The following is a 26,994-nucleotide window of genomic DNA, read 5'->3' as shown; positions in this document are numbered from 1 at the left end:
TTGGTTGATTATACTTGCTTGTATGTCTCAATCCAAATAAGATATATTTAAGTAAGGTTATAATTTTTTTGTTATTGTTATTAATATTTTCGTGGCTTTTTCTCAATTATAGTGGATTATTTATAGAATTTATAAATTAGAAGGATTCAAATAATGTAGTTCAGTGAATATATGAGTATTTTGTCATCAGTGAGTAATCTCTCAGTCAGTCATACATAGTCATCTCAATGAAAGATATGATTGTCCACTAAACCTTCCTTTTTGTATAGCAGATATCCTAGTTAAGAGTTGTTTAATGGTCTAAATACTCTGCTGATCATGATTGATAAAACCTGCAATGACTGGAAGCTTGGATTTATTCCACTACGAGATAAGTCACATAATGTTATAGCTGCTAGATGCAAAGTCTGCGAGAAGGTTCTTCAACAGCTTAGCATAGATAAGCTGAACGAACATAGGTTTGATTTTTCTAATTATCTCATTTTTCAACATTTGTCAGTGCTTAAAAGGAATAAAATTTTTCAGATCTCGGTGTAAGAGAATTGTTAAAACTGACCACATGCACTTGAGTGAAATTGGGGAGGCTGTAGGTATTGGTCAATCTACTACTAATAGTCAGGTGAGACCATTCATTTCTGTTTATCTTAAAGTTGTACTGATAATTTATATAGAAATTTTCATACTATTTTTAATCTATTGCTATAAATGACTATCTCACTTTTTTTTGATAATTTGACTCTTACTGTTCTCTATCGACTACAGCTATTACATTTTATAAATATGACTAGTGCGCGGTTTTTGATTGTTTATGTAATGACAGTTATTACTTCGCTGATACATATGTTATTATTTCGATGGTTGGTTGCAATTTCAATAACAGTGGTTTTTTAATTAATAGCTCACTAATACTATTTTGCTGTACTGTAGTTATACTTTTCTACATATTGAGATGAAAAAAATCTTATTTTCAACAGAATATGGTTCATTCTATTGGATAAAAATCGATGTTTGGCTTCATTTTTAGACAATCAATTAAGTATTCTGGTTTTTGCACAAATTGTTGTGGGTGGGGACTGTGGGGAGTAGTTAAACTACAAACCCAAAATTTTATCCGATAAAAAAAATCCACATGGATCGATATGGATTTTGTTCCAAAACGTTACATCCATGTAAAATTATATCTATATATATGATATACATAAATATAATTTTACATGGATGTGGCGTTTTGGAACAAAATCCATATCGATCCATATGGATTTTTTTTATTATTACATAGTACGATCAAATTTGAGAACATAGGAGATGATTGTGTTTACAGCGTGTAAAAAACATTCTACTACTCGCCAACTTTTCATACACTTTCGTTTAACTCATACCCTCTGGCGGTCTGTCCAGCTGTTTACTTGAAATGTATAAAGTTTTGCAACTTTTTTTCTCTGACTTTTCGAATAGCTACAATTTTATTTTCCTGTAGGAGTTTGTAGCTTTGAACAAATTGTGGTGCATTGCAAAGAATAAATATAAGATGATTACAACCTGACTCCGACGTCAAATAAGCGAGCATTGAATAATTTTTTAAGGGATTAAGCTAGCTCCCTTGCGAAAATCTGAGACATCCCTTCTTTCGAAAATCAGGTGATTAATCAGGTGATTTCTCATGCCAAAATCTCATCTGTCATGATTTTTATTTTTTAATGCGTTTTTCACTAATGGTTTTATGCGTCTTTTCAAAAATTTTAACTTTAATTTTTTTTCCAAAAATTTGGACATAGACATTTTTTTGGAAAAATTAAAAAAAAAGTCGAAGTTAAAGAAAAATGTCTTATATTGACTGAAGATGGTACAAAAAAAATTTAAATAAGAAAAAAAGTTACATGATACTTTGGCATGAGTCATCCCCTGATTGATCACCTGATTCCGAAAGGAGGGATGACATAAATATAATTTGTTACATTTTGATCCGCTGAATACAATGGCAGCTTTGTGTTAACTCCCAATCGGACGAAATCTCGAGACCTTAAAGCTCAAAGTTGTACCTCTTAACATGGGCTCTTATGAAAAAGCAAAAAATAATAGCTAAAAGAACGTGTTTACAGTTCCAAATTTTGCGCAAATTTTAGAAAAAAAATGTTTATAAATCTGATTTTTTAAAAGTTATATTAGCCGTAACAGATGGTATCATGTGGATAATAACTTAATAAATGGGAGATTTAACAATTTTATGTGAAAAACCAAATTTTTCTTAATTTTTTTTTTTGTTTAAAAGTACTTCAAGCCCTTAATTTTGGTGATATCATATGGATGATAACACCATTACCAGCTGTCACATCTACAAAAAAATCAGATTTAGAAACAATTTTTCTTTGACATTTGCGCAAAATTTTTAGCTGCAAACACCTACATTTAACAACTATTAGTTTGTGACGTGGCGAAGCGAAGGTGTGTACAAGCACGTCACAGAGCCCTTATCATCGCGAATAAACGGCGAGAGTCTCAAAGATAGCTCTCTCTTTCCCTCGTGTATGTGGCTTACTAAGTATAACACGCGGCATTTCGATACAAGGCCCGAAGGCCGTAATAATACAAACAATCTAAGAGCTCGGCTTGACTCTCCCTCCCGTGGTCCTACAAAGGCACCTTAGTAATGTGTACATTAGAAATATCATGAAAGTAGGCTGTATGTCCGTGAGCGATAGCTGTCAGTGTATTGGGAGATAGCTTGGTAGCGGTGGTCGACCGGTGAGGCCGTGTTGGGTGGTGTGTGTGGCAGACCGTAGAGAGTACGTTGCGCCTGCGCGGCGAGACAAGGATAGACACTTGGGCTCGCTGCGAGGCTGGTACTGGTGCTGCACGACGTGGCATCGTTAGACTCTCGCCTGCCGAGCCACTAAGTAGTCGCAACACTGCAAGCTAGTGCCAACACACAGCCTCGACGACGTTAACCAGGTCGCCCAAGCTCTCCGCTGCCCGTGACGCACGCAGCATCGCCGGGAACAAGACGATTAGTCCGGCCGAAATATTGAACTGGTAGGTGACGCCAGGTTATCTTAGCGTTGTGCATACAGTAAGTGAAAGTGGTCCTCCCATAACTACCCATCCCTAAACGTTTAAATAGAGTCAACTCGAAGCACCCCTACGGAAGTTAGTAACGTATAGCAACACATAGACTAGTAAGCCACATCAGAGGGAGCGTCCTCGTAGTGTGCCAATCGAATCTTATATTTTAGTAACTAGGTGGATTTTAATAAACGCTCAGTTCACAACCAGACACAAAGTGTTATTTCTAATTGGAGGTGCGCCGTGCTGATTGTAGTGGCAGCAGACTAGTGCCGTTACATTGGTCATAAAAAGCTAGTCCACAATACTTGCTATATTGCACTACATGCTGCTGCAGTCAGCACTGTACACTGCCAGCTGAATCCCGGTCCCTTTCCCTAGTAGAATCTAAATATAATATTGTACTGAGTGTTGCTATAACTAATTAAAAAGATTAAGGTAAAAACCACACACAGACACGCTAGTCGTAATCCCCGGCTACCGTATCACAAAATGGCGCTCGACACTGTTCTCTCCGCGTAAAGGGATTTAGCAGAGAGAAGCGGAAAGACTACTTTCACTGCACGTAGACGGCCATTGTTGGTACAAAACGCTGCTACTGTAGCACGTGTGTTTTTATTCACATATTTTTACATACACACAAAATACAATAAATATATAATTTATAAATATACACGTTCAATTTTACGTAACAATAACAATTTTTTTTTGTGGATAATTGAAATATTCATTTGAAAACAGATTAATTGTACTATAAATATATTTTGAGTACAGATATATATATATAAATATACCTAATCGTTATCTAGTACCACTACCGGCAAACCCTTAACGTCACCCGTAATTAAATAATAATAAAAAAAAAAAAAAAAAAAATTTTTTTTTTGTGTTGTCTCCTTCTCTCGTTCTCTTTGCTACAACGGGTGATATTTCCGTTAAATAGTAATAGCCCACTCTCTCTTCTCTTTCTCTTTTCTCTCTCCTACTCTATCTCGTTCTTCTTTTTTATTTTGCTATACCTTACAGAATAAAATACCCTACAAGCACAGAACAATGGAATTCAACAACAGCGATTTGGATTTTAGTTTTAATAATAGTTTTGAATTAGGAGACCAATTAGCGTCACTAGACCCAACAACAGGGGGGCAAGTAATTAAACGAACAGTAAATGCATTATCGGAAGAAAACGTTAGAGAGTATCTAAAAAATCTTAACCTAGTGTATCTAGGACCGTCCTTAGATGTCAGGGATAGACTTGTAAGATATTTCGAGAAACGTTATTACAACAGTCCGATGACTAGATGGTCTCACTTAGAGGATCAACTGTACCCTACAGGTAGGCTCGAATTACCTCGCCCACTCCTACCGCAAATAACTGACAGAAATAGAAGAAGAGCGATTGTCCACTTAAATACGAATAATGAACGTGAAGAGATAAACACTTTAAATAGGGACAGGAATACTTTTGAAGATGTAGTCAGACAACAAGTTGAAAGAAATTTACAGAACCGGATGTCACTAATGAGATTGTCTGAGAACCCACAAGATGAGCAAGTAGCGTCAAATGGAATGAATAACTCTAATAGTTCGTACAACAGAAACCAACAGGATTTGCTTACCGATGACATCCAGACTAGAAGGGCACACGTGGAACGACGTGGTCAGGTAGAATTAAGTCAGTTGTTGGAAGAGAGGAGAAGAAGGCAAACTGCCATCATAGGGGATGCAGGTATGGAGGGAAACGACGACTTGGAAGGACGTAGAGAGGATGTGTATACGGAAGAAATAGAAAGAGGGAATCGATTGAGAAACGAGTTGGGCCCACAAGCTCAATCGACGATACATCAACTAAGAAGGACACAACAACAGTCGCTTCGCCCAGATACACACCAAGAGTTACACGAGGCTTCTAGAAGAGCGTACGGACGGAATCCAAGTCTTTTATTACCGTCAATAAACCTCGAGAATACCGATGAATCTAGGCAGTACGTGAATATAGACTACACTTCAGATACAATACGACAACGTCCTCCCGCGCATGAGTTAGAGACGTCCAGGAATTACACAACAAATCATGGACAAAATCAGCAAATGTACAGACAGCCAAGTCTGTACCAAGTAGATAACTTGCATAATGAAACAAGCAGGCAACGGTGCAGTACAGATTTCAGACGTGAATTACAAACAGTGGATATATTTCATAAATGGGGAATAGAATTCCGTAATATTAGTAGGGACGATCCAGAGGGGTTTATAGCAAAATTATGCGAATGTACGCTAACCTATAGGCTAACATTAGAGGACGTGGTACGTGCTTTACCTGCAGTATTGGATGCTGAGGCAAACCACTGGTTCCGTAGAGAGAAATTTTTGTGGCGGTCGATTTGGGAACTAGCGGATGCCTTTCGATTACAGTTCGGGGTTGGGGAGCTACAGGAGAGATTATTGAGAGAGATCGATAGGCGTACACAAGGGCCAAACGAAGAAGTAGCAGCCTACCTGTCAAAAATTCGAACTCTCTTGGATCAAGTCAACCCCCCCCTTACCCTAGAGCAACAAGTAAACAGAGCGTATCGGAATCTACATCCTAGCTATCGAAGCAGAATCAACAGGGCCCATATTAGAAATTTCACAGATTTCTTAATTTTAGGTAAAGAAGTAGAGTTGATCAAAAGCCAAGATAAAGACTATAGACCCCCTCCCGGACCTGAAGAATCTCTCTTTCCCTTTACTGCATACCAGCCCCGCCGACAAGTAACAACCAGGAAAGTCGCAGCGGTAGATTCCATAATAAATAATGATAATGCACTAAGTGCTATCAAAAACGTAGAATCAATGACCAAAATTAGCACTAACGATCAATCAAATCAGGCATGCACACGAACAAACCCTACGGCAGAGCAGGGTCTCAACGGAAACACCTCCAGCAGCGATGGGCAAAGGAGCACGAAGTCAAGCGCATGATTTATTTGCAAGCAAGGTGGACACTGGCGCAGGGATTGCCCGGAAGCCATCTACTGCTGGAAGTGTGGTAAGATTGGCAGCAAGAGAGTCAGATGTAGGAATTGTGATGCTCCTAGGCCGGAAAACCTGTAGGAGGGGATGCGTTAGGAGTCGGTGCTACCTCTCCGAACCGACAAAAGGCTCAAATACTATATAAGGCTAAGTTACCAATCGATGTTAAGTATCATGTAAATAGTTTAGTTAATAAGTTTTCGTTAGTATGCGCTAGATATACACCCATAATTGGAAAGTTATGGTGGCTCATCATACAAATCCTCTGGGGGTATACGTTAGGCAACATAACGATAAAAGGATTCGTAGGGAGAGCATGTAGTGTCGTCCCCAAACGAATAATGGAAATTGACAAAACCTGCGCGAGTCTTGTTAATTTAGGTAAAAGTATTAGCACACAGATAAAAAGAATGCATTCGACAGGCTTAAGAATATGTGGTAGCGGAATATCCCCCATATTGCGAAGTAGGCGTTTGGGGCGGCAGCTATTAGAAAATAGCGGCACAACGCCAAAGGATATGGGTAGGTTAAACGGTAACAAAATAAGTCCGTGGACACTTACAGGTGCTAATGGGATATTAGAAATATTGTCATTAAACAGCGAACCAAGGCATTTTCTCACTGTATATATTAAAGGGGCACGGGTATCCGCGTTAATTGATAGTGGGGCGGCCCATTGTTACTTGGGTAACAATTTTTCAAAAAAATTGGAGAAATTTAATCCATGTCAGTCCACAATAACAGTAGCAAATGGTATGCCCATCTTGTTACAAGGTACGATTAAGGTAGACCTTGAAATAGGTCGTATAAAGGAATCAATCGAGTTTGGACTGGCAGATGAACTGAAGTACGAAGCAATTCTAGGTATTGACTTCCTACGCCAATTTAAATTTCTGATAGATTACAATACTGACTCATGGAGTCAGGATAAATTGACATGGGAAAAATTCTATCCAATAGCAGAGGATTCTGCTTGTTGTTCAGCCACAGCAACGGTTGAAGGATTACATTCCCTGTCCCCTACAGAATTAGATGAGTTGACCCAAATTTTGGATGAAATGATACCACCACGTCCCAAAAAACTAGGCGTTACGACTGTTGCAAAACATCGGATAGATGTACAAGGACAAGCACCAATTAAACAACGACCACGGAGATATGCACCTAAAGTATTGCAAATAGCATATGACGAGATCGAAAGACTCAAACAAGAGAACATAATAGAGGAGTCTGAAAGTGCTTGGTGCAGCTGTCCACTATTGGCCCCCAAAGCTAACGGGAAATTCCGATTTTGCATCGACTACAGAAAGCTAAATGAGGTCACAAAAAAGAATGCATACCCGATGCGTTTGATAGACGACATTCTAGATAAGCTCCGCAAAGCAAGATTTATCTCAAAAATAGACCTTAGCGAAGCGTACCATCAAATATTATTGGAAGAGGGCAGCAAAGAGCTAACAGCCTTTGCAGTACCGGGTCGAGGTCTCTACCAGTACGTACGGATGCCTTATGGCCTCACGAATGCACCTGCCACTTTTCAAGCGATTATGGACAAAATCATCAAGCCAGAATGGGAGCCCTACGTTTATACATACATGGACGATATCATAGTCGTGACAGAAAACTTCCAGGATCATAAGAAATGGCTAAAAATTGTCTTGAACGCTTTAAAAGATGCCAACTTAGTAATAAATCGTGAAAAATCAGAATTTGGCTGTGCCGAAGTTAAATACTTGGGATACAAAGTGGATAAATATGGACTGAGGGTAGACCCAGATAAACTCAAAACAATTGTTGATTACCCAGCGCCAGTAAACTTAAAACAACTGAAGCGATTTATTGGTATGGTTGGTTGGTACTCGCGTTTTATTAAAGGACTTGCTGATCTTAAAACTCCCCTAACGAAGCTAATGGCTAAGGATATTAAATGGGAATGGTCCAGCGAACAAGAGAAGGCATTCGAAAACTTAAAGAAAGCACTAACCGAAGCGCCAGTATTGGCTAGACCGGACTTCTCTAAGCCGTTTGTGTTACAAACAGACGCCAGCGACTACGCCATTGCTGGTGTATTGACTCAGGAAGTCGATGGAGAGGAGCACCCTATTTGCTATGTAAGCAGGACTTTGAGTAAAGCCGAGCGGAATTATACGGTGACGGAGAAAGAATGTCTAGCAGTACTTTGGTCGGTAGATCGTCTTAGAGGGTATCTGCAAGGAGAAAGTTTTACGGTAATCACGGACCACAGTAGCCTATTATGGTTAAACAAGCTCAAGGATCCAGTGGGTAGGTTAGCTCGATGGAATACTGCACTGCAGGCATATGATGTGAAATTCATGCACAGGAAAGGGAAGTTACATCAGGTTCCAGACGCGTTGTCGCGAGCATATGAAGGCCAGGTAGCTGCAATAGAGGAGATAACCTCAGCGACCCCTACAGACGATGACTGGTATAAAAGGCGGATAAAATCTGTAAAGCGAACTCCCCATAAATTCCCCAATTGGAAGATCTCCGAGGGTAAACTATGGTACCATAAACCGAATGCTCTTATAGACCCGGTAATGCCCGACCTCAATCCATGGAAGATAGTTCTCCCGAAAGAAGTAAGACGTAAAGTCCTACAGGAAGTCCATGCAGAGCCTCAAGCGGCACATTTGGGGGTTAATAATACCTACGCACGGTTGATCATGTACCATTACTGGCCAGGATGCTACCATGATGTCGCGGAATATGTTAGGGCGTGTCAGGAATGTCAGAAAAATAAGGTCTTGCAGCAAGCCCCGGCAGGACTGATGGGGGAACGGAATATCGAACATCCGTGGATGGTGGTGGCCGCGGATATATTAGGGCCAAAACCACCATCGAAGATTGGGAACCGATACGTCATAGTGTTCCAGGACCTCTTCACAAAATACGTGGAATTGCGACCTCTTCGCAAAGCAGACGGAAAGAATGTAAGGAAAGCGTTTAAGGAACTGATCTTGAATCGGTGGGGAACTCCCAAATACATACTTACAGACAACGGGACGGAATTTATTAACAAAGATATGAAGGAAATGTGCACTGACGCAAATATCGAACATACAACAATTTCACCATATCACGCGCAAGCTAATCCTGCCGAAAGAGTGATGCGAACGTTAAACACAATGATCAGTTCATTCTTAGAAGAAGACCACCAGCTGTGGGACGTTCACCTACAAGAGTTTGCTTTTGCTATGAATACCATGGAAAACGCGTCCACAAAAATGACTCCAGCCTTTTTGAATTTTGGTAGAAATCCATTGCCAATAACAAATTCCAACAAGCCAGGGAACGCAGATAAATTAGACATGAGGGACACGAAAAACTGGGAAGATCGAATGCAGAGGTTGACTCTTATAAGAGATTTAACTAAGAAGCATGTCGACGAGGCTAGGGCTCGCCAAGAGAAATATTACAATAAACACCGTAGGCCCGCACAATACCAGATAGGAGAATTGGTGTTACGAAGAAATCATGTTCTGTCTGCGGCAGGCCAAAAATTTTCAGCGAAATTAGCCCCCAAATTTATAGGTCCATGCGCGATCGTTAAGGCATTGTCGGAAGTGGTTATGGAGGTTAGAGACATAAACACCGGGAAAACAGTCAAAGCACACGTGTCAGATCTAAAAAAGTATACCCCACCCCTAACGACTACCTTAACCCCTACAGAGAATGCATCCGAGGAACACAAGGTCAGAATGGTCGTGGCTGATCCACCAGCGCCGGGATCCCAGGGTCCAAACCCTATACGAAGAGCCAGGAGACGACGAGGAGGCCGAGCCTCATCCCTTTGCGCCCAGCAGAGGCTGGATTCCAGAGCCCTGGGAGACAACACCGCTCCCCGACCTGGACGAAGTCCGAGACAGGCAGCGACTAAGGTGGGAGAAGCGGCGACGCTAAGCAATATCCAACCCAATATCGCTAACCCAGCCGATTGGGATCGACGATTACGATCCCGGAGAATGGGCCGTGAATCCAACCCAGCCTGATCAAGCGCCCTGTACTCCCCGCAACACCGTCGAGGAGCAGGCAGAGCCCGAACAGATACAAGTGGGAGGAGTGGAGGAGGCAGCCCCGGAGTTAATGGACACTGAAGACGTGGTGGGCAGACTGGCCGAAGAGCCTATCCATCCAGCCCCGATCCCGGCACTAATGGCCTTAAAAGTAACATGGCCGAGCGACACCGCGCATCCAATCCCGGGCAGCACACAGAACACACCCTCACTCCCAGAAGAGGAGGTATTACCTCCGGAACCAGCTCCGGAAACTGCTTGCTGGGGTTGCGGACAAGCTGGGCACCGGTTCGTACGATGTCGCTACACCCGAACGTGGAAATTTTGTTACCGGTGTGGACTCCAGAACGTAACAGTAGCACATTGTCCGTATTGCCGCGAGGGCTGGCTGGAAGAAAGGCGACAATACTTGGCTGAGCTGGCAAATGGCCACCCTTATCGACCCCCTACCGCCCCCTAATATTTTTTTTTTGTTGTTTTCTTTTCACACTTTTTTATTTCTTTTATTCTCTTTCCTTTACATTTCTCTTTCTTTTCTTTGCCCAATTTAAAATAAATTGCTTAAATAACTATTTTTTTTTTTTGTTAGTAAATTTTCGTTTTTTTTAACTTTTGTAAATTCCCCTAAAGGGACTCAGTGATTATAGAGAAAATAAATCAGTATTTTTTTTTATCTAATTGGAATAATTTATTTAACAACTATCAAAACCACATATATAACAATATACTATACTGCAGTGGCCAACATGTATAGCGCTGGTAACCTGGTCGTACAAAATACGACGAAATTCGTGTACAATTACACGCCAAGGTATTGGCGAAATTTGGGCACGGGGAGGCTGGGCGATCAGGTAAGCAATGCACATGTAATACACTATGGCACTAGTACCTGAGGAAGAAAGCAAAGTGGTCACAAGATTTATGGAATAAATTTTTTCATTTCAAATAAATTTTCATTAGTAAACGAATAACGTAACCCTTTGCTTTCACCTCACTAATATAATTATTTTTATATAACTTCCATTATTATTAATATATACTTTATAGTTCTAACCATTCAGTAAAAAATAATTCTGTAAACGCCTGTACATTTCTCAGCAACGAATAATGTACAACCGTCTAATTTTTTTTTGTCTTTGTTTCTTTTGTAACGATTTTTTTTAAATTATTTTTGGTAATGATTTTTTTTTGTAAATGTATTGGCACACCACAAACTAGTAGGGACAATAGCAATAATAATACACTAAGTTAATGACATAACAACAGCGCGACATAACTACAAATACATAGAACAAGGCAACATAATGCCGACCAGTATATCCTGAAAAGATCCGGAAGAAGAAGACGGTACATGACACTACACGAACAACTACGCTTTACACACTCACATCAATGCACACTTTCGTCAAGTTTTTGATAGTTTCTATGATAGGACCTACACCTGCAGATTAACTTGAACTGCGCAAGGTGGAAGTAGGGTTTGTGAGGGGGGATTTGTGACGTGGCGAAGTGAAGGTGTGTACAAGCACGTCACAGAGCCCTTATCATCGCGAATAAACGGCGAGAGTCTCAAAGATAGCTCTCTCTTTCCCTCGTGTATGTGGCTTACTAAGTATAACACGCGGAATTTCGATACAAGGCCCGAAGGCCGTAATAATACAAACAATCTAAGAGCTCGGCTTGACTCTCCCTCCCGTGGTCCTACAAAGGCACCTTAGTAATGTGTACATTAGAAATATCATGAAAGTAGGCTGTATGTCCGTGAGCGATAGCTGTCAGTGTATTGGGAGATAGCTTGGTAGCGGTGGTCGACCGGTGAGGCCGTGTTGGGTGGTGTGTGTGGCAGACCGTAGAGAGTACGTTGCGCCTGCGCGGCGAGACAAGGATAGACACTTGGGCTCGCTGCGAGGCTGGTACTGGTGCTGCACGACGTGGCATCGTTAGACTCTCGCCTGCCGAGCCACTAAGTAGTCGCAACACTGCAAGCTAGTGCCAACACACAGCCTCGACGACGTTAACCAGGTCGCCCAAGCTCTCCGCTGCCCGTGACGCACGCAGCATCGCCGGGAACAAGACGATTAGTCCGGCCGAAATATTGAACTGGTAGGTGACGCCAGGTTATCTTAGCGTTGTGCATACAGTAAGTGAAAGTGGTCCTCCCATAACTACCCATCCCTAAACGTTTAAATAGAGTCAACTCGAAGCACCCCTACGGAAGTTAGTAACGTATAGCAACACATAGACTAGTAAGCCACATCAGAGGGAGCGTCCTCGTAGTGTGCCAATCGAATCTTATATTTTAGTAACTAGGTGGATTTTAATAAACGCTCAGTTCACAACCAGACACAAAGTGTTATTTCTAATTGGAGGTGCGCCGTGCTGATTGTAGTGGCAGCAGACTAGTGCCGTTACATTGGTCATAAAAAGCTAGTCCACAATACTTGCTATATTGCACTACATGCTGCTGCAGTCAGCACTGTACACTGCCAGCTGAATCCCGGTCCCTTTCCCTAGTAGAATCTAAATATAATATTGTACTGAGTGTTGCTATAACTAATTAAAAAGATTAAGGTAAAAACCACACACAGACACGCTAGTCGTAATCCCCGGCTACCGTATCACAAGTTACATACATTTGTAGCTGCACTGTAGTTGATTATAGCTATAGATGTAGGTCATAATAGTATAATGAAAGCTACAATTAATACCTGAATTTTTAGGTAACAATTTTTTAATGAGATCTAGAGCTTTTTTATTAATATTTTTTATTAATGTTGTCATTTTATTTAGCAGGAGAAAATATGATTGCTAATTAATTTTGACTTAGAGAGTTATAAATTGGAGGATTATGTTAGTAATAATTTTTTTCGTGATTAAGTAACGAATAAAAAATAATAACTAATAATAATATTTTATAAAGTCCAGATTTGAGTCTATAATAAAGTTAAATGAGTGTTGTTATTAGTAATTTTTTTTCATTGTTTTTTATTATTTACTTTTTTTTTGTCATAAATATCGTTATAGAAACATTGAAAAAAGTAATAACTAGATACAACTTTTATGAGATTAATGATCACTATTTAATACTTGACTTTTAAGATTTATCAAAAACTAATAGCTATTAATAATTGTTAACAATAGATCATATTCATTGTTTTATATTCTATATCAAATGGAAAAAAAAAATTAAAAAAACAAAAAATAATAATAAATAGTAAAAAATAATAATCTTCATGGGGACGGTCGCACCGTTTGATCCCGTGACCAACAAAACATAATAACAAATAATAAGTATTACAAAGTTTTAATAATAACTTGTGACAAACAATTGTGAATAATAAGTCTTATTACTTGTTTTAAATATGGACAATTAAAACTGTTTTTTTTTATATTTTCTACTAATTTTTAGAAGTAATTATTACTGAATTATCAAATACAATTATTTCTGCTTGGGTTATAACGTGTTTAGTAGTACAGATGCGCCCCACGTTTTTCAAGTTTATCTATAAGCATTTATGTGGTGGTGTGTTTTTTGTGGGGAAGACCGTGGAAGGCTTGTTTTATTTTTTTTTAGAATTATTCTGTGGCATATTAAGGTAAAGTACCCTCTATTCGGACACATAATTTTAGGTAATCCACTATTTCTGAATTCACAAAGAAATTAGCTGTTTTTGCGAAAAAGACGGTTGACATATAGATAATAAAGTAATTTTTCTGTCACTTAAAAAAAAAAAAAGTTCTTTGTGACCGTGTGATCATTGTTTAAAATAATTATAAAGATTCAGTCTCAAAACCCCTATATTCGGACAATGCATTTCTAAATAGTCCGAATATAGGTCCCGTTATGACGTAGGGACCATAAATCCGGACAGTCGTGAACATTGAGAAAATGAGGTTATGGCAGATCTTTATATACAGTTATATTTTACTTTAATGGCTTTAATTTGTTAAACAAATGCAAAAAACAAATTATTATTGTATTTTACTACATAGTATAACCATTTCTTTGCACTTGTAAGCAAGTGAATTGCTGGATTATGTGTGTCCGAATATGGGGTACAGTTTGAACCGTAGTATCTAATTTCCGGACAGCAGCCAAACACAAAAAACCTCGATTTGCAAGAAAAAACATTTCTTTTAATGAATTATCAAATTGATTCGACGTATGTTGTAACTATCCTAAATCAATTCGATACTGTAGATTACAAATAAATTTTTTCATTCAGAAATTGTAAAAAAATTATGTAATTATCGCTGCTGTCCGGATATAGGTCCGAACAACACTTTTGTCCGAATACAGGGTACTTTACCTTAATTACATATTTCTTTATAACAAAATCTTTAATCATTGTCTTTCTTATTAATATTATAACGTTATTTTCTCTACACATTTGAGTATATAAAGTAATCTGTTTTCTGTAACTGTAGATGAAATGTGTAAATTTTTACAAATATATATTAGAATTAATAAACTCAAAATCAATATTTATTATATGTTACTAATACACCTTCAGTTTGTATGCACTTTTCATGATACATTGGACTGTTCAATGACCGTCTCTAATCAAAAATTCCTATTACAATCTACGCATTGGTCGATTCTTGCAGGTCACCTGCTATTTATAATTTTGAATAAGGCCACATAACTTACTGTATACAACTTGAGAAGCCTATTTATTCAATACTCATATTAATGTGGTTGTATTAAAAATGTAATCCACCATATTGTAACGGCCACTATGTTTCATTTCAAGTAGCAGCATATAACTTGTCGTAATGCATCTGCCGTGACCTTTTATTTCATATCCACATTGATTGTATTGCAATAAAGAAAGTATTCTGCCATTTTGAAACATCTGCCATATTAAATTTTGAGTCACGTAATATGTTTTAATTTATTCTACTCGCCAGACCCTTTTATTTCATTCCCTATACGAAACGAGATTTAAAAAAAAAGTTAATCTACTATTTTAGATTTTGAGTAATGTCATACAGCTTATTGAATTCTACTCTCCATGCTTACTTATTTGATACCCATATCGATGGGGTTGTACATAATAAAAGAGCTGGTCTGCCATTTTTTATCAGCCACCATATTTGATTTTGAGGAACGTCATATAGCTGCTATTCATATAGCTTATTGTATTCTGCTCGCCATTCCCTTTCATTTGATATCCATATTAATAGATTTGTAATAAGTAACGTAGTCTGCCATTCCGTTATGGCCGCCATATTGGATTTAATATGGTATTGAATGTACTTTATTACATTGTCATCGAAACCAAGAGTGTGTGCAGAATTTCACCCTGATCGAATGTCGGAAAGTGATCTAAAAATCGATTGCAAGATTCCGACCGGAACGACAGACATACGAACAAGAAAGTGACTTAATAAAAACTTGTTAAAAATAAATGAAACTACGGTCCTCCGATGTTAACAGACAGGATATGCGTGCGCATTTCTAACCTAAAAAAGGCAAAAAACTGGCCCTCTCTCGTACCTCCCCCCCCCCCTCAAAAGGTAGTGAACCTTGTTAAAGAGAAAGTCGACAAATTAACTCAGAAAATTCATGTATTCGCTACGTATAATAATATGAAACAGCACCACCTGCACGACAGCATAAAGGCGACGATGGATAATTTTAAGAACTTGCTTTATAACATCAGAGGTAATGTCAAGAATTTGTTTTAAACGAAAAACAATTATTTTCTTTTTTGCTATAAAATAATACTTGTCATGTGAGTTTCAAACTAATTCTTGACAACTAAAATGCTTACTTTTCGTATCAAAAAGTCTTTCAATTAAAAAAAAGTATCTCAAGTTTACAACCCTTCACATAATATGTATTAGTATTGCTGATTGAAGTGGCTCATGCGAGTTTGTATAAATATTTATAAAAAAGTTAATAAAATTTTGAATCATATTTTAAGTACGTTACTTCTAAATGCCATCAAATAACACCATGGTGAACGACCTTATTTTTAAGAAAATGGATGTTGAAAAATATGTTGGTTTTAACATTGGATCTAATGGGATTTTTCTTACAATTTCGTATCACTCGCTTCTATGTAATATTATTTTATACAAGGTTGATATGTATAGTATTTTGTTCAAGCAATATATTCCCAGCATAAAAACAGTAGGTCAACGGTATAAGTTTAAATAAAACTCTACCATAACCCGAAAATTGGCCTTTTAGCATCTTTGGCGTGTGACTACTTATGCTTTTTTTTTGTTTTTTTTTTAATTTTCTTACGTACTTATGCTTTTTACTAAACAACATGAGTTTATCATTGTTTCAAGGATGTTTTCGAAAAAAGTTTAAGAAATAGAATCGTCCCAAAAAAATGTATGTTATATTTGAGCATATCAGAAGTGCGCATGAATTTTTCAGATTTTTTACCACAGAAACATTCGAGAAAAGAATTATTAAATGTTGACAGTTTAACACAGTCTATTATGAGAGATCTAGGTTAGAATGCCTTTTAATTAAAATTGGGGTATATTTTAAATATGTTAAAATAAAAAAAAATATTTATTGATACTTAAGTACAAAAAAAACCTTGCCAGGCATTTTTCAAAAAATATAATTAATTACAGTAGCATAGCTTCAAGTTTGTCGAGTGCAGGAGGAGGTGCGCGGTAAAGGGGGTACATCTGCGAGGGCCAGGGGGACTCCCTGTTTAACGCCTCTCTGAATAATACTCCCAAACCTCTTTAACAAATATTTGACTTATGAAAATCAGTGTAACTTTTCAGGACCACTAAGTCCAACAGTGAAAAAATTCGTTTCTTTTTTTCAAAATCTAATCAAATTCCATCAGAGCAATGATTTCGGATGAAACTTTTTAGAGGTTAAAGCTGAGGTGATTAGCTATGAGAGAAAAATATAATAAACCTAAAGGATGAGATCGCAAAACTGCGATTCATAAGGGTGTAAGGGTCGGCCAAACAAAAATAACTTAACTTACAGAATATTTATAAATAGCTTAATCAGAATGGCCAAACCATTCGATAGAAAATTTTAAATTTCAGTCAAAATTGCCCTACAATTATATTGTCGCATACTTAGAAAGTAAATACTCCTATTCCACTGGAAGACTAAGAAAAAAATCCAATCTGTCCCCCTTAGTACGTTAAACCAAGATAAAAATTGTGTTTTTTTCCAAAACAAAATAACGTTTCTTCAATGCATCATTGTTTGATAAAACTTTTTGGAGATTAAAGCTGGGATGATTTGCTACAAGAAAAAAATAAAAATTAACCTAAGGGATAGAAACCTAATATCCAAACTTAGAGCAAACTGTCAATTTCACGGTAAGAAAATTTCTTTTTCATCTTAGGTTTTCAAATACTGCGATTTTAAGGTAATAAGGGCCAAACAAAACAAAAATATTTTGGCTTAGATAACATTTTAAAATGGCTGATTAAAAATGGCCAAATAATTTTTCTTAAAACGTTGAGTTTCAGCGACAAATCCCCTACAATAACAGTACTGTATACTTTGAACCAACATACTCCAAATTTACTAGGTGATCGTAAAAAAACTAATTCAATATATCAGTTCCTACAATACCAAAAGTGGTCAAGTATTAAGCGCAAAATTAAAATAGGCTACATGGACAAAACCGTGAAAAATCAGTAACATCTCAACCTACATTCCATGCTTTCTAACCCAGTTACTGAGGAAAGAGCGAGTTGATCATGAGTTAATTATATTAATTACTTATGAAATAAGTAAAAAACTTAAATTCTAAGCTTTCGAACCCAAAATCCGAAGGGGTTGCGAAATTATCATACATAATATTAATCAATTAATAATTAAATAAGAAACAAACCTAAATCCTAAGCTTCTTAGCGCAAAAGCTGGGGGGACAGCGACTTTACCACATATAATGTTATCAAATTATTGATTGAATATGTGACTAACCTAAATCTTAAGCTTATTAATCCAAAAGTCGGGGAAACATTAATAAATTATTTATTAAATCAATAAATAATCTACATCCTAAACTTTTTAGTCCAAAAGCTGGGAGACAAGAGATTTGGCCGTATATATTTTTAATAAATTATTTACTAAATAGTAAAATAACCTCAATCCTAAGCTTCTTAAATTATAAGCTGTGAGGCGGAGAGTTGACCATACGTAACTTGGTACATTATCATTGAAATAATATAAAACCTACTTTCTAAGCTTTTCAACCCAAAAGCTGAAGGGGGCCTATGTTGATCATATAATAATTAAATTAACTAGTGATTAAATACTAAAATAACCTACATCCAAAGCTTCTCAACCCTAAAAGCGGAAGACATCAAGTTGACTGTACATAATTTAAAAAAATTAAGAGTTAAATAAGAAAATGACCTCAATTTTAAACTTTTCAATTCAAAGGCTGGGGGGACAGACAGTTGATCACATAAAATTTTTTAAAATTACTTATTGAATACGAAAATCAAATCAATCCTAAGCTTATGAACCCGAAAATAACCTTCATCCTAGGCTGTTCATCTTGGTAACCCAGAGGATTTGAGTAATGTACAATTTACACAAATGGACTTACTATCTCATTAAATACTCAAAATTTTGGTTGATTCTTTATGTAATCATCAATTCGTTATGATAAATTATCATTTACAAACTAGCCCCCGGTATACTAGGTAGAAAAGATTCAGTTATATCGTTTGTTGAACATGTCGTTCTGCTCTCAGTTGTTTTCATGATGACTTGAGGATCAGTGCCTAAGCATACGATCAGTAAGAGCTAATTTTGGGAGTACGAATAAAAACTCCAAAAAACCAGGTGTTAATTTGATGAGCAACGTTTCGTTGGTCTTAACGCCAACCTCATCAGGCTCACTTTATTAACAAAGAAAACAAAGACAAAAAGCACAACAATTTTTGTAAATTACATTGTAGGGCCACTGTTTATAAATATTAACGATAGATACTCACGTCTATATCGTTGAGACGATCGTTACAGACTGTTGGTCACCTTAAACGAATAACGTAAGTGTCGAACATGTATGTATATCTATATATACATATAAACAATAAATGTACGTTTCTTGCGAGCGTCCACTAGTTCGGCTCAATCGTCCAGGAAACCATATTCCTTCTTGGCCCGGAGAACCGTATGTATATATTGAGCTACCGTAGTCCATCTTTCTTCGTCCAGTTGCATTTGATCTATGACGTTGTCAGGGTTAAACGTTCCGATCCTTTCTTGCAAAGCACTTCGTTCAGCTTGCCACTTGACACAGGTAAAAAACGAGTGTTCCGCGTCATCCTTATCGTGTCCGCAGTACTTGCATGCAGCCGTCTGTGTTTTCCGCATCTTGTTTAGGTAAGAGCGGAAAAACCCGTGATTTGAAAGGAATTGGGTGAGATAAAAATCTACCTCGCCGTGTTTTCGCTCAGTCCATTTCTTGATGTTTTTTATCAGGCGTGACGTCCATCTACCTCTAATATCTTCTTGCCATCTAAGTTGCCAGAGTTCCCAGGTCCTTTCCCGGGCGTTCTCCCTGGCCTCTTTTCTTCCTAATTCCTGTTCCGTGAGGTGTCTCAGTCGCCGTTCTCTTGCAAGGAGATCGACGGGGGTTACGCCTGCCATCATCATTATCACGGGCTCTGAGACTGTGCGATAGGCGCAGGCTATCCTTAGGGCTCCTGTTCTTTGAACTTGAGTGATCCTCACTCTCTTCCTTTTGACGTTTATTTCATCTCCCCATATCTCAGCCCCGTACAGGATATTACACTGGGCAGTAGACATGAGGAGCCTGCGTTTTGCAGGTTTTGGGCCCCTAACGTTCGGCATGATACGGCTTAAGGCCGCTACCCTTGCCGCCGCTTTGTCCGCTGCTTGCCTGAGGTGATTCTAGAATGTGAGCTTCCTATCCAGCGCCACCCCTAAATGCTTTACGGCATCCTTCGTCATTATTTCTTCTTCTTGTACCTTGAGGGGAATGATGGTATCTATCTCTCTCCTCGTCAAGAGTACCATCTCCGTCTTCCTTGTTGCAACCTTGAGCCCGTGGTTCTTCATCCATGGGACTACTCTTCGCATAACCTGGTTGAATCGCACCTGGACAAGTTCCGTCGTTCGTTCAACGATCACCACAGCGGCATCTTCTGTGGATCCAACCAAGAATGTCCCCTCTGGCATTTCCTGGCGGAGCAGTCCGTCGTATGACACGTTCCAGAGATCAGGTCTATGTATGGATCCCTGAAATGCCCCTGCAGTAATTCTCTTCTTTGTTTCGCCTTCTGTTGTTGTGTATGTTAAGAAGCGTTCTCTGAGATAATCTCTTAATACTCTTAAGAGATAGTCCGGTGTTCTGAATGTGTGTTTTAGAGCGTGAAGCATCTTGCTCCATGACATATGCTTCTTCTTTCACTACTTCCTCTACTGCTCCTATAGTAGACCTTCCTTTTCTGAATCCATACTACCTGTCGGACAAGTCTCCCGCGTTTTGTATGGCCTGTAGAAAACGGGCCTTAAGCAGTTTTTCGTATAATTTTCCAGCCGTGTCAAGCATGCATAATGGCCTGAGTGATGATGGGGAGTTAGGCTCACCCTTGCCTTTATCAATCAGTACCAGCCGTGCGTTTTTCCAGGGAGTTGGGAACACCCCCATCCGCAAGCATGCGTTTTATAGGTTCAGAAACAGTTGTGAGTGTTTCGTCGCTACTGTCTTGATTACTTCTGCGGGTATGCCATCTGGTCCAGGGGCTTTCCCGTTTTTGAGCGATCCTGCTGCTAGCTCCAGTTCCTTCTGGGTAAACAGAGGAACATCCTTTATAGGCTCCAAGTCTGCATGATCCTCAAGTTCTGGATGCGTCGGGAATAGCGTATCCACAATTTGTCTCATGGTACCCGCATCCCCGATTGCAGATGGTGCCACTTTCCCCAGTTTTCCCATCACTATCTGATATGCTCTGCCCCAAGGGTCGTTGTTTACTTCCTGGAACAGAGTCTGATAGCACTGTTTTTGATGGCAGCTCGCATCGTCTTTCTTGACAGCTGATACTCTGCGTATCTTTGTCCAGCCTCTGGTCTGTTTCTAGCCCTTTGGTAAAGGCGTCTATGTTTAAGGCATTGGCGCCTAAATTCCACGATTTCCTCGTTTCACCAGTAGGTTGAACGTTTGCCGTTCCACATTTTTTTCCTAGGCATGGAGGCTTCGCAGGCATTTTTTAAGAGATGCATGGTTGCTTCAGTGAACACCTGTACTCCTTCTACTGTGTTCAGGTTTGGCTCATCGCCGTGCAGAGCAGTAAGGCCACTCTCAACTTTTTCTGCTAGTTGTTCTGTATCCAGTTTCTTAGCATTCCATCCTGTTTTGCGTGCAATGCCTCTTCTGTCTATTGCGTCGGTGATTTCAAAGACGATATATTGGTGATTGCTACCATTTTCGTCCTCAATCATCTGACATTCCTTTACTCTTGGTGCAAGGCTGTCCGAAGCCAGTGTGACGTCTGGTATTGACTCGCCAAATCCCGGTCTTCGGAAAGTTGTGGTCTATCCTTCGTTCACAACGACCAGACCAAGCCTTGCGGCCATATCTAGAACTGCCTGGCATTTAGAATTTGTTGTGGGCATTCCCCATTCTACTGCTCTTGCGTTGAAGTCTCCGGCGACTATGAGGTCACCCTCCATGCTATCTCTTATGGTGTCTTCGGGGTTATTTATTCGTCTCCTGTATTCCTCGATACTGGTGTTTGGTGAAAAGTAGCAGCTAACATAAGTAATGCTTCCACTTCTCAACCAGACAAAATTTTTTTCCGATCCGCTTGCGTTTCGGCGGATTTTGTCTGGTCTAGGAACCGAAATGGCCGACATATTTGCCGCGTCGTTGAGCCACTTAGGTGGCTTATAGTTCCTGTACTGCTCGCTCATGAGCGCTATGTCTGCCCTTCTTTCGCATAGTATTTGTGGCAGAAAAGCATCTGCGTCGATTGCCCCGTTCATGTTTCCTTGGAGAACTCTGGGCATTATATCTGGTTTCTTTTTCTTATATCCAGGACCTGTCTGAAGGTTCTGCATGCTCCAGATCCAGGCACGTGGTTTGTGCTTTCTCCTCCAATCGCAGATTCGCTGCATAGGACACATTTTGGTTCGGCCTTGCAGTCCTTAGCTCTGTGCTTGTCCTTCCCGCATCTCCAGCAGAGACCTGATCGGTCCGGGACTCTGCAGTCGTATTTTGTGTGCCCATATCCCAGACACCTGTAGCATCGCTGGACAATGATCCTGCGCCTTAATCGGCACCTGATCCATCCTACTACTATCGTCCCTTTACGCAAGGAATAAAAAAAAATCATGTGATTTATGCTTATTGTTAGCATCATTTTTTCTTTTCAAAACTAAACGTCATTTAATCTATCAATATACATTAATATCAATTTATAAAGCATGTAGCAATACAAATATTTTAACGTTACATAATTTAATATTTTTTATTTTAAATTTAAAGACTCTTATTACAAGTTAGTGTAGTGGAGGGTTGGCAAGCGGATCGCGCAGGGGGCGGAGCCTCACTAATGTGTGTGCGCGCGTGTGTGTGTGTGTGCGCGCGTGCGTGCGAAGGTAACTTATGCGAATAATTATGTGTATGAGAGAAGGGGTGATTATAAGGACAAAAAAGGAGTTATGCGGACGTCCGTATAATGCCATGTTATTAATATATATGTTAGACGCACGTGAAGTCTGCATAAGTCATACGTATATATATATATATATATATATATATATATATATATATATATATATATATATATATATATATAATTTATTATCCTAATTTAAAGAATCTGTCTGTCTTTTACCTATTCCCTTGACATATACGTGCTATAAAATAATTAATATTATTAATATTATCGTTATGCGATGATGTTAGTATAACACTATTCATCGAACAACTATAAGTATCAGAAAATATTTGAAAACATACATCATTTGATATCCAATTTTAAGGAATATTAAAAGTTTCTATTTCCTTTTTCCCAATGTCCAATGATAATTAAAAAAACCCTTTATGGTTAGAACGAAGATAGATTTCTAATTTTAAAATTTCGAATGAATTCCATGTAAAGGAAGATTTAATAATACATTCGATTACAATTTTTTTGCTACTGTTTTTTATCACTGGGAGGATTTGACGAAAATCACCTCCTAAAATAAATCATGTATTTCCAAAATATTTTTAAGTATTACATAAACCTCTTAATGTTCTGTCTACTATTTCCAATGCTTTTTTTATAATTATTGAAGCCTCATCCCAAATAATTAAATTAACTTCTCTGAATTTTTTTTCCAAATCGAATTCTAAAAAGGCACTCTATATTAATAAGATCTAAAGGAAGTCTCAAAGTTCTATGACTTGCCATCCCCTTTGAAATCAAAATTGATGCTATGCCACTCCATGCCATTGACAAAATTTTTTTATTTTGAGAACTTAAAATAATAAATTAACATTTTATATAAATAAGATTTTCCCGACCCTCCTGGACCATCTGTAAAGAAAATGTTATTTTTCAGTTCGCAAATAATACTAAATAATATTTTCTGGTACTTATATACGTGTCTTATATACATTGAGTTAAACATTCTTTTACTAAAACGTATTTCTTCATCTAGATTATTTTTTTTACTCTCCAATTTTTTTGGTGTAGGTAAATTAAAGTATTTACATGATTTATTTCCTGATTCTAAAATTTGGTTAATATGTAGAAGAGGTAAATTATCGATCTGTACTATCAGGCAAATCCTCCGGGACACATTATTTATATTTATTCCATATTTTATCACCTTGAATGTTTTCTGAAATTAAAAACCAAGCAAAAGATTGTTTTAATTAATATGGAAACATAAGAGCAATTGCTTCTTTAAAAATGTCATTTATTTTTTCATCATTATCTTGTACACCCATTGCAATTACAGTATCTTTAAACGTTTTATATGTTATTTCTTTATATGTTCTTATATCTTTGAACGATGTCGATCCAGTTACTTCATTTAATACAAGTTTTAAAAAACATGTTTCATGATTTTTTGGAGATTATTCCATTTATTTCAGAATTTTGATGAAAGTGTTTCTTTATTATGTAATATGTCAATAAAAATGTATACATAAAAATTAACAATAAAAATTACGTAATCAATACTAGCATGAAATATAATAATTAGTTAAATTCATTTTTATACTTGGTAAGGAATACTGAAATAAATTAAATTTTTACATTTATGATTTTTCAATATACCAAAAGCCATTACATATACGTATGTGTGCGTGTATGTGTGTATGAATGCGGCGTGTCTGTGTGTGTGTGGCTATTTTGGTAGGTCTGGAAATAACCCACCTACAGCCCTCATAAATTCTAACCAATGAACTTACCAATCGAGTAAAGTAGACTAAGCAGTAGTTGAGGTTAGGGTGCCAATTTTATAAAGATTGTTTTATAATTGCATTTTGTAGAAATATGACCTACGGTCACATGTTCAATCTCATTTACTAGTACTCATATCAATAACTATTACTCTTTAAAGATCATTTTAAATTCTAATTGTAATTTTTATTTTATTTCCTTAGGAAGAACTGTTTCTGCACGACGATGAAGAATTAACAGTAGAAGATTTGAATGCAAAATTAACAGAATTTTTCTGCGCATGTAACATCCCTTACAGGGTTGTAGAAGATAAGTACTTTCTAAATTTTGTTGAAGCTCTCCGCAAAACAAAAATTACAAAGTATAAACCTCCATGTCGTCAAACTTTGGCCAGTACATGTGTCAATGAGCTGCATGAGAAGATAGTTAATGATAGAAAAAAAAAAAATTAAGAGGCACTGATAGTGTCCTATTAATAGATGGTTGGAAAAATTCCACGATAAACCGCAAAATAGTTGTTTGCAGCCTGCGCAACGAAAACATTTCTCACACGTTTTTGAAAGCATATGATGCTTCTTTGGAGCGTGAAGATGGAGAATACCTTTCTGAAGTTATGGTTGATGCCATTGATTACGCTAAAGAATTTTACGAAACTGATGTGTTTGCCATCAAATCAGATAATGATGCCAAAATCTTAAGAGGAGGTCGATTAGCCGAAAGTTCTGCTGGTGAAACCTTATGGCACTCAACTTGTGCTAGTCATAGTGCAAACTTGTTATTAAAAAGTTTAGTTCCCTCCACTTTTTCAGATAATATGAGAGAAGTTATTCATGCTTTCCGCGAACCGAAACTTGATTCACTAGTAATTAAGTATGGGGGTACACTGCTACGTAACTACCCGGATACCCGGTTTGCTTATCTACGTGATAGTGCAGTTAGTATTTTAAATAACATCGACATACTTATAAAAATATCAACATTAGAAAATGTTAACATTAAGGCTTCTGTTTTAAACATTATTAATAACGATGTGTTTACAACTCAGCTAACAGACCTAATCGATTTATTAGAGCCATTGTGCAAATTGATTTATAAAGCTCAAGATCCTGTATGCAATGCAGCTGATGCTGTTCAGTTGTGGCTTTCTTTAAGGTTTCATAATATTCAACAACAAGAATTGTTTAAGGATAGAATTTTAAGAGCTTTGAAACCAGTTGATTTTGCAGCCTATGTTCTACACCATAAGTATGCTGGGAGTCTGTTGAGTCCGGAGCAAAACCAAAAGGCGTACCAGTTTTTTAGAAACACTATGGACTCTCAGACACTAGAAGAACTTCATGAATACTTAGAAAATAAAGAAGAATTGTTACCTTTGCAATCGAGATGTCGCAAACCCATTGTCTACTGGAAGTTGAGTAAAGCCTTTTTTCCTAACTTGGCGAAGTATGCTATAAAGTTACTTCTAATACCAGCTTCTACAGCTCAGTTAGAAGCATACTTTTCACAATGGACTTACGTCCATAACATATATAGAAACAGATTAACACAAGTAAATTCTAGGAAATTGGTCGATGTTTATTCTTCATTACGATCGCAGAATAAATATTAGAAATTCTGTTAAACTTAAAAAGAACTTTTGCGACCAACTGTCAATCTGTGAAATTGTTTTTTTTAATTCTTTGTTTTACATATGATATACACTAACAAGACATCACTGTTTATAAACTGAAATCAGTGTTTGCACTCGATCTTTTTCGGCTATCCTGTGCCCACCTACGTTACTCGTTATCACTCATCTTGTGCTCCATCAGTTTTTTTTCCTTGTCAAATTGATCTGGAGACGTGAACTCGTTCTGCCTGCGGTTCTACCGATGTAACGAAAACACATAAAAAAATACAATTTATTAAGATCATATTTGTTACATTTCTTAATAACCGTGGAGTACATTGCACACATATAAATATAAATACCTACATACATTGTAATGTTATTTTCACTTCTACTTACTGTGAAATAGCAATTACAATTTGTTGAAGAATTTGTAAATAAATCTTTTTTATACCCATAAAACATTTCTCGCATACGTTTCAATAACAATTAAGATAAATATTATTATTTTATAACCAGTTATACTTGGACTTCGGTACTACTGATTCATTTTTTCTTTCTTAAGGACGTTTGTGACCGTCAGCGGGGAAATGTAGAGTGCAGTAAGGGAAGAGTGAGCATGCGGCAGCGCAAGCAACTGTTTTGCATGCATTAAAACACCTATATATGTGCGTCTGACACCGTTTTTTTATTTAATTGTAAAAATAACTAGTAGATCCCTCTGAAAATCAAATACTACCCTTCTTTTATGGTATTGCGTTATGCAAAAAAAATTACGCAAATTGTATGGATCATTTTCATCAAAAATCGATTTTCATGTGACTGCTTCGTAAAGTTATATATTTATTAAATTGATTTTTTTTTAACACATATTTAAAATACGGTGTAGTGAAA

The 26,994-nt window shown here is 37.6% G+C and overlaps 1 protein-coding gene across 4 annotated transcripts; it reads left to right on the top strand.

Annotated features, from left to right (window-relative positions):
• On the top strand, positions 1-26,562 carry LOC149375493 (uncharacterized). 4 transcript variants are annotated; one of them, XM_089598520.1, is made up of 4 exons: positions 1-189; positions 270-458; positions 526-619; positions 24,695-26,562. In XM_089598520.1, exon 4 carries the CDS (start codon positions 25,105-25,107, stop codon positions 26,098-26,100), a length of 996 nt encoding a protein of 331 aa, XP_089454646.1. In that variant the 5' UTR covers positions 1-189; positions 270-458; positions 526-619; positions 24,695-25,104; the 3' UTR covers positions 26,101-26,562. The 4 variants fall into 2 exon arrangements, with proteins under 4 accessions (XP_089454646.1, XP_089454648.1, XP_089454647.1 ...); XM_089598521.1 differs by having other exon boundaries at positions 148-189; positions 273-458.
• The last annotated feature ends 432 nt before the right edge of the window (positions 26,563-26,994 follow it).

Source organism: Copidosoma floridanum, unplaced genomic scaffold (genome assembly GCF_036245765.1).
Source record: "Copidosoma floridanum isolate Cflo_tuat_1 unplaced genomic scaffold, Cflo_Japanese_pri ptg000006l, whole genome shotgun sequence".
Taxonomy (NCBI): domain Eukaryota; kingdom Metazoa; phylum Arthropoda; class Insecta; order Hymenoptera; family Encyrtidae; genus Copidosoma; species Copidosoma floridanum.
Note: the sequence above shows the minus strand (reverse complement) of the source record. Positions and strands in the feature narration are given on the sequence as shown.